This window comes from Taeniopygia guttata, chromosome 2 (genome assembly GCF_048771995.1).
Source record: "Taeniopygia guttata chromosome 2, bTaeGut7.mat, whole genome shotgun sequence".
In the NCBI taxonomy this organism is placed as follows: domain Eukaryota; kingdom Metazoa; phylum Chordata; class Aves; order Passeriformes; family Estrildidae; genus Taeniopygia; species Taeniopygia guttata.
The window spans coordinates 57,399,029-57,414,337 of NC_133026.1; the positions used below are offsets into that span (position 1 = coordinate 57,399,029).

At 33.1% G+C, this 15,309-nt stretch overlaps 1 protein-coding gene across 2 annotated transcripts in view; it reads right to left on the bottom strand.

Annotated features, from left to right (window-relative positions):
• CDH9 (cadherin 9) overlaps positions 1–15,309 on the bottom strand; it is a 94,695-nt gene that overhangs the window by 55,199 nt on the left and 24,187 nt on the right. For both annotated transcript variants that reach the window (XM_041714558.2, XM_030265381.4), the window contains exon 2: positions 11,047–11,362. Coding sequence is in view for 1 of the 2 variants with exons in the window: in XM_030265381.4 (XP_030121241.1) it covers positions 11,047–11,298 (252 nt within the window). In the remaining variant the exon portion in view is untranslated. The remainder of the gene's footprint in view (positions 1–11,046; positions 11,363–15,309) is intronic.

The window sequence follows — 15,309 nt, forward strand, 5'->3', positions numbered from 1 at the left end:
GTATGTGGTTAAGGGAGATAAAATTCTGAATGCACTGAAGCTAATTTTCTAATAACTTTGTAAAAAAAAATCGGTGGGGGGAGAACTGGAGAATTCAATAATGACTGTCTCCATTCTTTTCTGAAATCTGTTTTTGTCTAAGAAAGTTCTCTTTCCTCTGGAGAAGGACACAGCACACATAATAAAACTGGTTGTTCTGCTAATTATCCTACAACTTAAACTGGAGTAAAATGTTGACTATGATCTTGTTAATCATTTGAAAATAAATTTTAAGATGGAATTTGAGAATTTGTTACTATTTAAAATAAGGGAACAGAAGGGCATTTTTTTTAAATAGTTTTCACTCTTGATGAGCACCCTCCTTTCTGTCTTGACCTCTTCAAACAGATAAACCATGCTATTATGTGAATTTGTCCCTACCCAGTAGGTATTCCGTTCAGCATCAAATTGTTGTCGTTGGTTTGTTTTGTGACCTCAAATCACTGTTTCAGAAAATTTCTTGCAGTTTTCTCCTCAGAAGAAATGTTTTGTCAGTGTCTGTCTCACCATAGGTGATGTTCATTTAATGTAAAATGCTTTGATAAAATTCATTGAATTGTACTTATGGATGTGGAAATCATTATCCTAGAATCATGATTTTAACAGTGACATATCCTTTTCTCTTTTACTCGCATCAAAGAGATCAATGTAAATCCTTTCTTTATCCTGAAGATAAACCAGTGATTTACATGGATATAAACACACACACACACACACACACACACACACACATACACACACATACATTTTCATAATTTTTAGGAAAATAAAAGGATTTTAAATTATGGTGGTGGTGGTGGTGGGGGGGTGTTGGTTCTTTTTCTTTTCCACAATTTGAACTTAGAGTACAAAGAAAATTAATCACAGTATCTATAATAAGATGAAAACAGAATGGGTGATTTCTGCTTCCCTTTGTACTTTTGAGGGACTGAAGAATTTCTTCTGCTATAGATTCATATTTTTCCCTTCACTTCATGCCTTTCTATATGTAATTCTTTATTTTTCATATGGAGTGTGTGGGAATCAAACTATCTCCTCTTCCATTTCATAATTGCTAGCCTTTACAAAGATTAATGTATTTGCATGTTCTGTGAAATTTAGAGTTAAAAAAAAAAACAAAACAACACACTTTAGTAATTTATTTTGCTTTCTTGCAACAACCCTCCTTCCATTTCCTTCAATGACAATGATACAGAAATATTTGTTTCCATGCCAAATTCTGCTTTAAATTTATTTTATTGTCCACACCAATTGTTTATATTTAACTAATATAGGTTTAAAACTAAAAGCAAATGTTTATTTCTTTTACTTGTTTTACACAGCACATACAGTCTTTTCCCCCTCTTTTTTAAAAAAATTATTGCTTTACAGGGATTGTAATCTCACAATTTTAAATGCAAGCAATGTAATGGTCGAGAGAAAGGAAAAGCAAATACATTCAATATTTTATTTTTCATTTCTTAATGTGTTCTTATCAGTTAGCTACCTGTTGTATATGAACATTTAATGCTCTGTTACCTCCTGGTATTTGACAGGATTCATTCATCAGAAATGCTTATTAAAAAGAAAAATATGTTTACTTCCACAATCCTTGTAAGACTGAACTATCAGAAGAGAACCATTTTTAAAGGTTACATCAGTACTTGCAAAATTTTATCAGTGTGATATATTAGTGTTTAATTCCACTTTAACTGCATAGAAGTTGTAAACCAAAACATTTTTATAAGAACCAAATTTATTCTCAATATTTGGAAATTTAGTTTAATTCATTTCTGATCAGAAATATGTAGTAACAGCTAGAAGTTCAAAGGTCAAAAATGGCTACAGATGATGACAACAAATAAAAATTTTAAGTTGTGTGGATTAATCTTATGAATACTTGAATAGAAGTATAACAATATCCCATTTAGTCTTGGTCGTTGTTATTCATTAGGAAAAGTTAAAGCAATTGATTTTATCACAAGTATTCAAACACTGTTCCCCAAATACCTATTTGTATTAAATATTTGGTAGTAAATATTTGGTTCTGTATCTTTCTCATTTTCATAGTGTACCCTGATATACTATGCAGCCCAGTACGTCATGGCTATTGTCATTCTATTCCAGAGCTTTTTTTTGTGTGGGAACAACTCACACACAGACATGTTCTGAGGGAATGTTTCATTAGAGAAATGTTGGCAATTACAATTTACAGATGGAAAAAATAAAGTAAAATTTATATAAAACAAAAATTTAGTCAAATTTTATTAATAATTATTTCCAGCATTACCAATTATTTCTATGGCAGGATATGGGCTAAAAATTCCTTCTGAATTTTTAGCCCATATCCTGAATCAACCATTCTAAAAACTTCTTTGAGATTCTGGCAAGAGTTTTACAACTAAAGTAAGGGAGAATTGGTGTCATTTCTCCTTAGGTTCCTCCTATGGAAATGGAGAACACATAACAAAATTTTCTTTTCAGTTTAAAGATTCTATTAATATTATCACCCTGGTTGTCATTTCCTTGATTTCAAAATTTGAACAAAATTGCTCTAGTGGCCTGAAATGGGCATACTTGTGTCTGAAATGTGAAGAAAGAGAGAGAGGAATTTGTGACATCTGAAATGTTCATGGCGGTTGTAATGCTTTCTTATTAATTGCACTACATACTGTGTAAAAACAGAAAAGAGGGATTTCAGCAGGGTTTCTTGACTCTAGGTTCATGTAAGAGTGTATAGAAATTTTCCCAGTGTTTGTACTGCTACAGCAATACATACAGCAATGATCAGACCATGGTTATGTATTTCCGAAACGGAAAAGAGTACACCAACTCCTCTTTTGATTGATATCCAATCAAAAAACAAACAGCATAGTGTTAAATTGGTCAATTACATGTACTAAACTAGCATTCTTTTTTTTCAGTTTCCAGAAGACTGAAATGTGTGATGATTCCTGCAATACACTATATTTGATGTATCGGGCACATATAGGAAGAAAACACTTGCTGTTCTTGGCAGTTGCTTGTTGACAGCTTGGCTATTTGTTGTCAAGATGACTATTCATAACCTTCTCCATGACAGACAAGACATTGCACAATACCATCCTCTGATGCTGTCAAATCGACCTTTTTAGGTAGTCACATACTCTTTTGCTCTGATGGCTCTTGCACTCTATCACTGGGCTGGCAGATACCATTACACCACAACATAGTCAAAGTACTTGCTCCTCCAGAATCATTCGCATAATGTAATCAAGGGAAGAAATAAACAACATAATGGAAAATATATAATGAAATACTTTTTCCTCAGCCTCCCACCTCTTCATGCACAATAAATGATTGCCTGATAATAAATAATGATAGGTCTGCAGATTGCCCCTGGTCGAATCTTTTTTTCTCAGGCTTAATGGTACAAGGTTTAGAAATACTAGACAAGGAAGTTTTAATAAGATAGACCTAGTCTACGAATAAAAATTACCTATGGTGCCAAGTTCCTGAGCCAGACTGATCTTCAAGCCAGACCTTCTTAGGCTTTTTCACATATGGAGCTTGACAAGAACAAGAGACTTTTAAGCTCAGAAAAAACATTTTTTTAAAATTGAAAATTATGTTTTAATTGGCAGCTGGAATTTACTATTGCAGACAGAAGAGGACTCCATTCTCCATGCCCACCATGTCTTTAAAACAGGTGGTTTTACTTTAAGCCTTGTTTTTTTTTTTTTATTAATTTCTCAACATGCTTAATTCCAGTGAATTTCACATGGGAGGTCCCCCCATTCCTGTAGTCTGGTCCCACGCCCTTGGTGCTCTGAATGCACTCCCCAGGGAAGGGTAGCTGTGGCTAAGCCAAGAGCAAGCATTAAGATGAACTATAGAGTAGACTCCATGCCATTGCTGCTAGGTTGGGTATTGGGTGAGCATAACTTTTTCCACACTGAGAGAAACATGGAGGAAGAGAGGGAAAATGGAAAAGAATTGGAGAAATATTGCTGGTTTTGCCTATATCGAATTGTCTTGAATTTACTTTAGCTTTAAAAGTAGCTTAGTAATTTTTTTAGACGCCTGCATTTTTGCTATGGGTGAACTTTTCAGTGTTGCTAAATTGTCAAAAATTACATTGAAAACCCCCCTTTTTCCATTAAGTATCTATAATGGTACATATTTTGGCTTTCCTGTTTTATTCTTTTTAAACTGAAAATCAGTGCAGTCTGGATGTTCTGTTCCCAAAGAGGAAAACGAAGAAAAGACAAGGAAATGGAAAAAAACAAAGGAAAGGAGAAAGGGGAAATTTGCAGTGAAAGCTTTGAGGATTTCATCATTTCTTATATTTCTGGGTTTATTTTGGTTCAGGATTTTTTGTTTGTTTTATTTAATTTTTCCCCTCAAAACAAGTTTATCTGATTTAGCAGTTGAACTTGAAAACCACACATGGAATCCTTGAAAACAAAACAGACAAGACCCTAAAGAGAAACACAGGCTTCAGCCTCTGGGTAGGATCATTGTTACCTTTCTGGCATGTGTTTTTTTTTTTTTTTGGCTTGTCATGAAAACCTCTAGGATCAATATAATCCTGTGTCTCTAAGAGTTCTTTACCTAGTACTTAACTGTATTGACTATATTTACCATCAAAAACTTTTTCCTGATAATAACTGTAAATCAACTTTATGACAATATGAACCCAGCTTCTCACCCTGAACATGACAAGAACTTCAGATTGTTTTTTTTAACAGCCTTTTATATAGCTGAAGAAACAGAAGCTGTCAGATCTCATGACAGCTGCTCTATCTGTACCAAACAATGCCAACTCACTCTTGTTATTCATGTCTTTGAAGCCTCTGATCATTGCAGTTGTTTTCAAAAATAATTCTTTATTTTATATGAAATATGATGTTCAAATCTGACAGCAAAATTCTAGCTTAGGCCCATTCTTGCAATGTAATATTCGAGATATTTCCTACTTAAACTGTTTATACTTGGGTTATACATTATGTGATTAGATCGCTAATCACTATTAGAGATCATTGTCACTATTTTTGAAACTTCAATCGAAAATGTGTTTAGGCTGTCAGAAATTACTGCTGTCCTTTCTAGAAAAACAGAGTCCCGTTGTGTTTGGAAGATGTAATATTTGTCTTTCGTAATTTTCTTCCCTGGCCCTCCAGCCTTCCTTTTAAAATAGCAAAATTTATTGAAGACTTTGTTTTTTATTATTTTTTTGACAAAAAATAAATTTTACTTCCAGTAATTTTTCAATAAGATTTATGTTGGAAACCTCCAGAAAATAAATTATTTTTAAACAAGTAAAGCTATGGCTCCCTATTGGTGTTTACAATTAATTTATGTGAATTTTATGAATGTGTCTAAGACATGGACTTCTTGTGGCACTTTTAAAATTTTTTTACCTTCTGTTTGTCTGTTTCAATTTTACCTTCATTTTCAGTGGTTCATCTGTCTAGGATATGGCTGCTTGAAACTAGATCAAATATTTATTTTAAAATGTGCTAACTGAAAAATGTAGTGGAAGTGGAGATGATTTATTAATATACTAATCAAAGAAGTTTTCTCTTTCATATTTTTTAAATATTGGTCAGACTGTTTTTCTTATTTCTTTGGTATTTTCTGTCTTTATTTTTTTTTTCTTTCTATTTTAATACATCATTATTTCCTTGTATTTGCTCAAACACAAAGAAAAAATTTGAGATCTGATAAAGACAAAAGGAGACCCTACTTATTTCTCATCTTTTATTCAATCTGAAAATATTGGTTTTACTTTAGGAACAAAGATTCTAATGAAAATATTTTATTACACCTTCTTCAAAAGTTGTGATTTATAAGATGGCTTTGGGATACAGTGCATACTAGATGGAATATATTAAGAATATGATTAAGTCTTCCCCCAGTTGAATTATATCTTTAAATGGTAGAAGCATATGATTTTTAATGATTCTGTGGATGTTTTTGTTTGTTTGTTTGTTTGATTTACCATAGTGCTAAGTTTAAACATATCAAAAACTATTCTATTTCTTGCCACATTTAGTTGCTGTTCTGATTGAAAATGTTTTACAGGGGCAACAAATGGAATGTAGCTATAACAAAGTAGAGGTTACACTTGAAATTCTGAAAGGATGGTGCACCTGCATATTCTCTCATCCTTACAGGTCACTCTTAAACTGTCAGTAGAGGGAAAATAGCAAATACTATAAAGAAATCCTTATGGAAAAATTGCATAAATTGATTTAGGTCACAAGTGAAAAAGAAAGTTCTGTCTCTCACTAGAAATGCAGATTAAGATAAAAATTCAGTACACAAAGAAAATAGTATTAGGTAATTAGTAAAAACTACTGTGGAAGAGAACACGATGCTTCAGGATGGAGCAACTAAGGTTACTTCTGGTTTGGGCACTGCAGTGCTGCGAAAAACCAGATTTTTTGGGTCACCCTTGTAGGCCATAAGGGGTCTTCCTCCCCAGCTGCTCAGAGCAGAGACTGAGTATAGCCAAGGCCTCAGCAACAAGTTCAGAGGACATGAATGAATGAGGATAAGACTAACAAAGAAAGTGCTTTACTACTTTCTGGTTTCCAACTTCTCTGCTGCTTTTCATATTAAGAGAGAGCCTACTCTGGACTGGTACGTGTACCAAAGGCAGAAAAGAAAGTAATGTGAAACAATATTTTCAGCCATTAATATATTTACAGTCTATATTTTCAAGAAAATACTATCCAATTCCATTAAATAATAAGGAAAAAAACCTCTAAAACTGTTCAGGACAAAGGGGCATTTGAGTGAAATATTTTATAAATAACCAAATCTGGTGAGGCTGGCAATTCAGTGATAACTCTTTTATTGTTTTTAAGTTAAATAGTTATTAAGTTAATAATTATTTATTAAGATTAATTAAGTTATTTTGGTTTTGTCCCTCGTAGACAGACTGCTGTAGCAGACAACTTGCAGATATCTGAATATTTATAAATATAGATTACAAGAATGAAATGGCTGCATTTAAAAATATGTTGTAATCTGCCCTTCCAAAGACAAAACCAAACCAAAAACCTCCCCCAATAAAAAAACCCACCAAAACTAAAACACTACCGTTTTACTATTTTTCTTTTCACTTTATACATCTTGTTAAGACACACAAAAAATGTCATGAAAAAAATTCTTTGGTTAACTGGTGATAGAAGAGAGATATTTCTTCAGTTTTCATCCAATTTAAATGCTGCTTATGACATGTTAATTTGTTTTTATGGAAGCTGTTAAACAAGAGCTTATTCATTTTGAGCAGTGACATTTTTTTTTTTCATTTTGTATTTTCCCCTCTTATCATGAGAAAGTAAAGTTGCAGGCGGTGTGAAAAAATGTTTTTATTCTTGTTTGTTTCTTCTTTTTAAAATTCTGGGATATGGCAGGTGTTTGGTTGTAATGTTTATGATTGGTTCTGACATATATTGCATGGTACTTCATCCATTATCTGTCCATCAAGATTAGCAGCATTTATTAGCAAAGTGTCTGCTTGAAATAGGGAGTGGAGAGCTTTCATGTAAAAAATGTAATTGAGTGTATAGGAGGGAAAATCTCATCTCTTGAAATCTCTTCAATATACTGTTGCAAAACATAAAGGTCCATGTTTTCCAAAATGGCTCATGATTTTGATCAGGTCTATTTATCCTTCTCTAGGAATATTTCATAAGGAGTGGAGTTAAAGGTATTTTGCATTTTGCAGAACTGATGTCTGTCCAGTGGGTATCCGTTATGTCATTTAGAAATGCAGACATATAAAATCAATACTAGTTTTGTAAAATAAAACTAATTTTTCCTTGAGGGGTATTTGGTTAGAGCATTCTGCGCAAGTTTCTTCTGTGATTAATAAACATCATCCTCATCAGCATTTTAATACTTCCTGAACTGCTTGTCCATTTTTTAAGATAATTATCTCCTTGGATATATTGTTAGGAAGTGAGTAGATTTGGCAAACTTTTCTCATAGAAGGTCAGTGTTTTAACTTTCATTTCTCAGGTTCTGCAAGGGGCTTAAAGTTAGTAGCAGCTAAGAGGCTGGACCTATGGCTCCTCCCTTGAAAAAGAAAAGGAGATTCCCAGATGCAACATAGAGTCAGGTGTTTGTGTTCTCAACATTTTCTTATTTTATAAAAAAACCTATCAGGTTGTTTTTCTTCCCTTAAAAATAAATTAATTTCATAAATTTAACTATTAATGCGATATTGTAATCCACTTTTTCTGTAAATTCTTAGTAGGCAAAAACAAGTTTTACTCTTGCTATATCCTCTGAAAATCCCTCCCATTAATAATCTGATTGAGATATACATGTCACTAGGCAACAGGCATTTGGAAAGAACATAGCCATTTTTTTGTTTTTAGAATTTATTTTTCGTTCTTGACCAATTTTTTGAATGGGACTCTGGTACTGTTTACTTTACATATGTCTGACTCAATATTTCATATGCAAACTCTAGAGCAATGTTTATCTCCTTATGCATTTTAGAAACAATGTATTTTATGCATTCACCTGTATTTGAGACATGAACCCTCGGAGTTTGCAGAAGGAAGGAAAGATTTGAGGTGGACATACTGTAAATTGTCTGGATTTACCTTGACTCCCATCACATTCACAAGGCAATTATTCTGCATATATCCCCCATCTCTGAAGGGTGGCTGCCAACAATCCAACTATAAAAAAATACTATTTTTTAAACATTATGTCTATGATCCCCTAGAAGTTTATTTTCTAATAAATTTTCTTAATTAATTTTATTTAAATTTTAGCACTACATTTGTTATTCTACCCCAGTAACCCATCTTCCTGTGCATATCCATATTAAAGAGGAGATAGATAAGAATGCTTGCTATGAACTAGTCCCCATGGGTTGGAATAAAAGTGCTCTTACTTCACACATGGTGGTTTTCTAATTACCATCACTTTGAAGAGGAGAATACTAAACCTGAGATTTAAGCCTTTCTCAGAATAATGTTGTTCAATGAAATTGTTGGGGTGCTTTTTCTTTCTTTAAAAAAAATATCCTCCTTTGACTTGTTGTAGCTCCCTCTTGGTGCTTTATGTCACATGTACCTATGATAATTTGAACTAACTTAAAATGGATTTACTGTGGGTTTTTTTACCACTGAGGACAGAATTGGGATCATTTTGTCATGGTATAAACTTTTATAAAATCAATGAAAACACATGGAGTTCATCAGTTCAATGCAACTCCTCTTTGGAACACAGGATAATATCTGGAGTAATTTTCACCTGTTTAGAGAATCTGTGATGCTGACCTCTCTCAGGTGTCTTTCTGTAATATTTTGCAATGAAGTGTAAAAATTATCAACATGTAATATGAGTTAAAAGAAACAAAACAGCTCAGATCCATCTGCTCTACAGCCATTTGGTTTTTCTTCCTGGACTTAAATCTATGGTAATAAGGTCTAATAGCTTTTTGTTAATTTGGAACAAGTAAGATGCAAGTAACTTATTCTGGTAAGTTTGCATCTGTTGCAATATAACATGTAAGCATTGCTTTTGTGAAACAGGGATGGTGGTGATGGTCTTGATGTAAGCTTAATTTATTTGACTGTTAAAGTGGTTTGAAGTCATTCATCTATATTCAGTGGGACTGAAATTGGAAGCAGCTCTAATGTTTGACATTTGCTTCTCCTCTATGACAGATTTCTACTAAAAAAATCAGTCTATTTCTGTCAGTGTAGGTAGATTTACTACTATGGAGTTTGCAGTATTGTGCACCTTTTTGTATGTTTTCTTGACAAGTCTACTCAATATTAAATAATACTTGCAAACACATTGTTTTTAGAAGTATCTCTATGTAATTAGTTCATCCTTTGTTGAAGACCCTTTTGCTTACAACAAACCTTTCTATTTTACTGATAAATAGATCCACCAATTGGATTATTTGCATTTGTCTCATTTCTGCTACTTCAGGATAGAATTTATTTCATGGAAAACATGTTGATATGAACAAAGTAAGAATCGAGTTCTTAGTTACAAGAACTGACTTCTTGGGCATTTGTTTCTTAATAGAGGGAGATGATTTTCATGTTTTCCAGATGATCATGTCTTCCACAACCAGAGATATTACCTAATGTTCAAAAATATTTTGGAGCTTTTATCTACAAATGTCCAAATTAGTTAAGTAGCTAGGCACCTGAAAGTAAGAGTCACCTGACAAAAAGGACTAGTGACAGCATTGTGGAGGAATGAGAGAAACTGAATTGGACATTTATTAAGTTAAGCCATTAAGATAAACAATTCCTTAATTGTAAATCAGGGTTTATTCTAGATCTCTGATATTCCAGATCTTGATAGAGATAACTTGGTTATACTAGACCATAAGTCAGATCTGTGGATGATGAGACACCAGACAGCCCTCTGAAATATCTAGAAGTTTTTGAGTGTCATGTAATCAGAAAAGATAGGACTATAGACAACTGGAATTCAGAGGTGCCATTGTTGACATCTGACGTAGATAGATCTCAAAGACTGTAAAGCCCTTCAATTCATTAAGTAAAATTTTGAACTTATTTCAGAAATCACAAAACCCAGATTTTTTTTCCCTCAAACACTACACCCCTACTTGTAATCATGGAGAGACAGTAATTTTTATTGTTAACAGAATTGTATATTTCACTTGAGAAATTATACAGCCCAGCACTCTGGTAAAAGCCACAAGGTAGATGAATGAAATAATAACTTTTAAATTCTCTTATCTAATATTTATGTTTAACAGTTGCAAAAGTGATAAAAGTTGCATGGGTATTTATAATAAGAAATTGGAACATTTTAGGCTGAACAGTTTCCTTTCTTTTTTCACTGAATTTCTTCATTACTTTCACACCTTTGAACAATCATGGAACCTCAGGTAGTCTGTGGTGTGCTTTGACAGAACGAGAAATTGGGACTGCTGCTGTACAAAAAGCAAAACAGCTGTGGAGAAGAAGTGAATGTACCAAGGCTGTTAGATGCATTATCTTTAAAGAGTCCTTTAAACATAAGGCTTACCTTGCCCACATATTGAGTGTCTGGACCTGTGTACTCTTCCAGCAAGAAAAATTGATTCCACATCCAACCACGCTTGGTGCGGTGCAATGTTTTTCCATCATTCTCTGACAATCCTGTTATCCTTTCACTGTGTGAGTGCTTGTTAGTCCTTTTTTGGGATGGCGTCATATGAACCACATAAAGCACAGAGCTCCAAAGCAAAACTCTCAGAAAGGAGTGAGTCCTCATCATTTCCAGAGACGCTGTTAGCATCCACTCCTCTAATAATTCACCAGAACAAATTTTTCAAATGTAATATTCCTTTTGTAAGAAAAACCTAGGGGACAGAGAAAAGTGTTTGTGTAAGTTGCAATAACTCTTTCCCCTAAGGAAACAGGAACACAGTCTAGTGATCACAACAATAACCCATGGGAATGACAAATAACTGAAAATTACTCAGAGAGTTTTAAGTCAAGTTCTTTAATGTCTTTTTTTCATCTTATACTAGTTCATTCACATAGTCTATAGACATTAATTTAAAACACAAGCTGAGGAAAATACTTTCTCTGAAAGCTTTAGCTACCAGCAGCATCCTGACACAAGGAAAGACCTCAAATAAGAAATCTTCCAGCATAATCTCTTCCAGCTCAGCCTGATGTTATCTTCCCTTAGTATCTGTTCAGAACTATCTGCAAATCTGAATTCTCTATCACTTTGTGCTTAATACATCCCATTCTTCCCCTTTGCTAGTCCCCAGTTGTCCAGAGAATCTTCTTCTATTTCTGCAGAAAGGAAGTCATAAAATGAAATTTGTAAAGTATTATTGATGCTTTAAAAAAGAACAAAAAGTACTGGTTAAACAACTGTAGATTCATAGGAATCCTGCTGGGGTTAACAAAGCTCTGCATTTGGAAAAGAACTCTTCATTTGGAATGTATTTAATTTGTCCTTGAATAGTGTCTGAACGAATGGGAATTTCCATGATCTAGAATCTTACGGTAATTAGTATTTTACTGAAAATTATTCTGATGTTTTCTGTGGGAGCTTATATGCAATATTTATTCAAACAAAATCAATCTCATACTCTTTATCTGGCATTACAATTGAAGTTCCTGATCTCCCAGTGTTTTTCATGAAATTTTTCACATTAAATCTGTTTTTGCTTTAGGATATCTTTAGCTGAGCTGTCATTGTATACTACAGAAATCATAGGAAAACAATTCAGAAGCAAAAGTAAATTTTCTTTGAGAGTCCTGGTCCATTAACAGTGATAGTAGTGTGAGGCTACAACACTCAGATATTTTAAATTGAAAAAAACTCATACAAAATTATCGCCCTTTCTTCTGCAACCTGATATTACCAACAGCTATTTTCACTCTGTTGTTTATTTGTTTGGGATTTTTATAGAAGATGGGAATGTAGTCTTTTCGGTACAAGAGTTCATTTTGGAAATAAGATGCTTTTTGTGAAATTTATTAGTCAGTTGAGAACCAAGACTATTTAATGGAAAACATTTAGTGAATTGTACTCTAAAGGCCTTAATGATTAAATTACTGGAATTGTGCCCTTGTGTGAAATTGTCTTTAAATGATGATATTCTGTATGGACTCAGTGTCTTTACTAGCAATCCTGAAGGAGGATCAAAGTCTAAACATTTTAGAAACTTCAAAAAGAGTTTTAGCTGAGCAATAAGTGAAGGCTTGGAATATTTATCACTTTCTAAGATCATGTTAAAAAAACAAAAAGAAAACAACTTAATAGGTGTCATATTTATGCAGAAGATCATGTATATCATGCAGGAAAAGTTGTTTTCTTTTGCTTTTTATTTTAATTGAAGAATCAAAGCACTAAGCAAATTAATTTGCATAAAATCATGAAGGTACATAGATCTTAGCATACATTCATGAGTGTGTTTTCTTTCAATTCTGGTTTTCTCTGTTACTGCTGCTGGCAGAGGGACAAAGTTCACCTCTCCTGTGGTTAATTTAATACCAGTAAATTTTGATATTAACTGGAGGACATGTTTAATACATGATGATCATGTCTTGTGATTGAAATTTACTGGATACAGATCAAAAGAAAAAAAAAAAAACTAAAGTCAGACAATCTTTCATCCATGTTTAAGTTTGATGAGTGGAATTCCTTGTATAATACTAGACTAAAGTATATTTTATCGCTGAATAAAGGTATTTATTAATGTAGAGCATAAGACATCATTGTTTGTACTTCAAATCCTTTCCACTGCATCATCTGAGGCAAATTGAAGGGATTCTTCATGCCTTCTAAATTAGATCCTGCTTAAGGTATTGCAGAATGAAAGTAGGCAGCAACAGGAACCTTTGGAAATACTGTATTTAGAAGTCAGGGAATCAGCTTTGTCCAGTGACTCTTATCAAGATAAGTCTCTTTTCTCTTCTGGAGACATTTGTGCTTGATATGTCCTCAAATAGTGCTATTTCATAGCTGCAATTGGACTGTAGTTCAAGAATCCTCTTGTGTACTTTCTGAATGATAATATTCAAATGTTCATATTAATAAAATTTTGGATTTAATTACTTTTGCCTTGATATTAATTATGTGTTATAATGTAACTATTCTGATAATGATTGTGTTTTAATCCATTTGATGTCATGACTGATTTATTTCTCTTATTTCTTGGACCCTACCATTTTTTCTGCAGTAAGACATAACAAAACATAAACCAAGCAAAAATTCCCAAAAATGACATGCTTATTTGGTGAAGTTTTAAAGCATAGTTTAATCTATAAAACTATTAAAAAATACTAAATATATTCTTCGTAAACCTCTAACTCTTGAAAGACTGCTGTGAAAAAAAAAGTGATTAAAAAATGCCAAAGAGTTAAAATTTTCACTTCAAAATGTCCTTATTTCAAAACATAGACAAATCTAACACTCAAATGATTTAGTCTGCTTTGATTTTACTACTTTTTTTTTTTTTTTTTTTTTAACTGAGAAGGGTAGGTGACATCAATATAATTTCATTTGGCCTTTTAGATATGTACAATTGCATATTCAGTTTGATGATAATTTAAAATGTAAATAAGATTTCAATTGTTTCATTTTTACTATTTCAAAACTGCCCATTTTTAATTTCCTGAAATTGCCCTCATTTTTTTCTGTCCAAACACTATTTGCCCAACTCATTTAAATGCACAAGAGCTTTATATCACTCTTTTATTTGTACTCAGAGAAATACTTCACGGTGGTCATTGGATTATGCATCTTGTCTCATAGTCAGTTGTTCAAGCAGGTCAGGAATTATGTTCCGTAGACTCAGAAGTTTGGTTTAATACTGAAACAAAAGATTCTGGTGTGGTTTGGAAAAGTAAGACCACTTTTCCTTTTTAAAGGAGCTCCGTGCACCATGTACAGATGTTCAGACCCTGATAGAAGAAACGATCTCTCTGCAAACACCAATTTTTCATGGCAGTCTTTTTCTCAAAGGAATCTATTTTCCCATATTTTGTCCCAGCCAGGGTAGAAGTTAAACCGAGATTGCTTTAAACATGTGGTTTTCTGTGTAGCGCTGCCCTCTACTGATTTTCTTGATAATTAGTAGGACTTTACCACTTAGTCGAAAGGTAGCATCCTTAATGTCAAGAAGAATGAAGCAAGAACAAAAACAAAAAATTATTCTACAGCCCATGTTTCACTGCTTTTTATTCTTGCGATAACTGGACCTATTAGGTGTAAAGAAAGACTTATCAGTCTGGATCACTGAGTCGAACGTTATGATAAACATCTAATTTGATTTTTCTTCTAGGAGGAGCAAAGAACTTTAGAGGATAATTTATTTTTTTTCCAAGCAACTGATTAATATTCTGTATGCAATCTATTCTCACTTCATTTGTGCTCCAGTCATTTAATCAGCAATATGTCAACTTCTTGTTCTTGTCAAATAATAGAAAATGGTTTTCTTTCTAGTTATCTTGGAAACTTCTCTTAAAATGGGACATTCATGTGTTAAACATGTTGATGCCAAGCATTTTTGAGAACCTGCTTTTCTTCCCCATTTTGCAAATCAGTGGATCTGAGTGGAGGTAATAAGTATTCTTTCATTTGTATAGTTTGAGGGATATGCAGTGGTAGAATAGAACCGTTGCAGTCTCTCCTTGCAGTAAGGACTTTGGTACAGAATCCTACAACAGCTCCAGGTAAATTAATAATCTCTGTATGAAAAACATTATTCTCCTGAGCACAGTAACAACTGGAAAAAAAATTATCTCTTGAAGTCCTTTTGAATGCAAAATATTCTATTTAGAT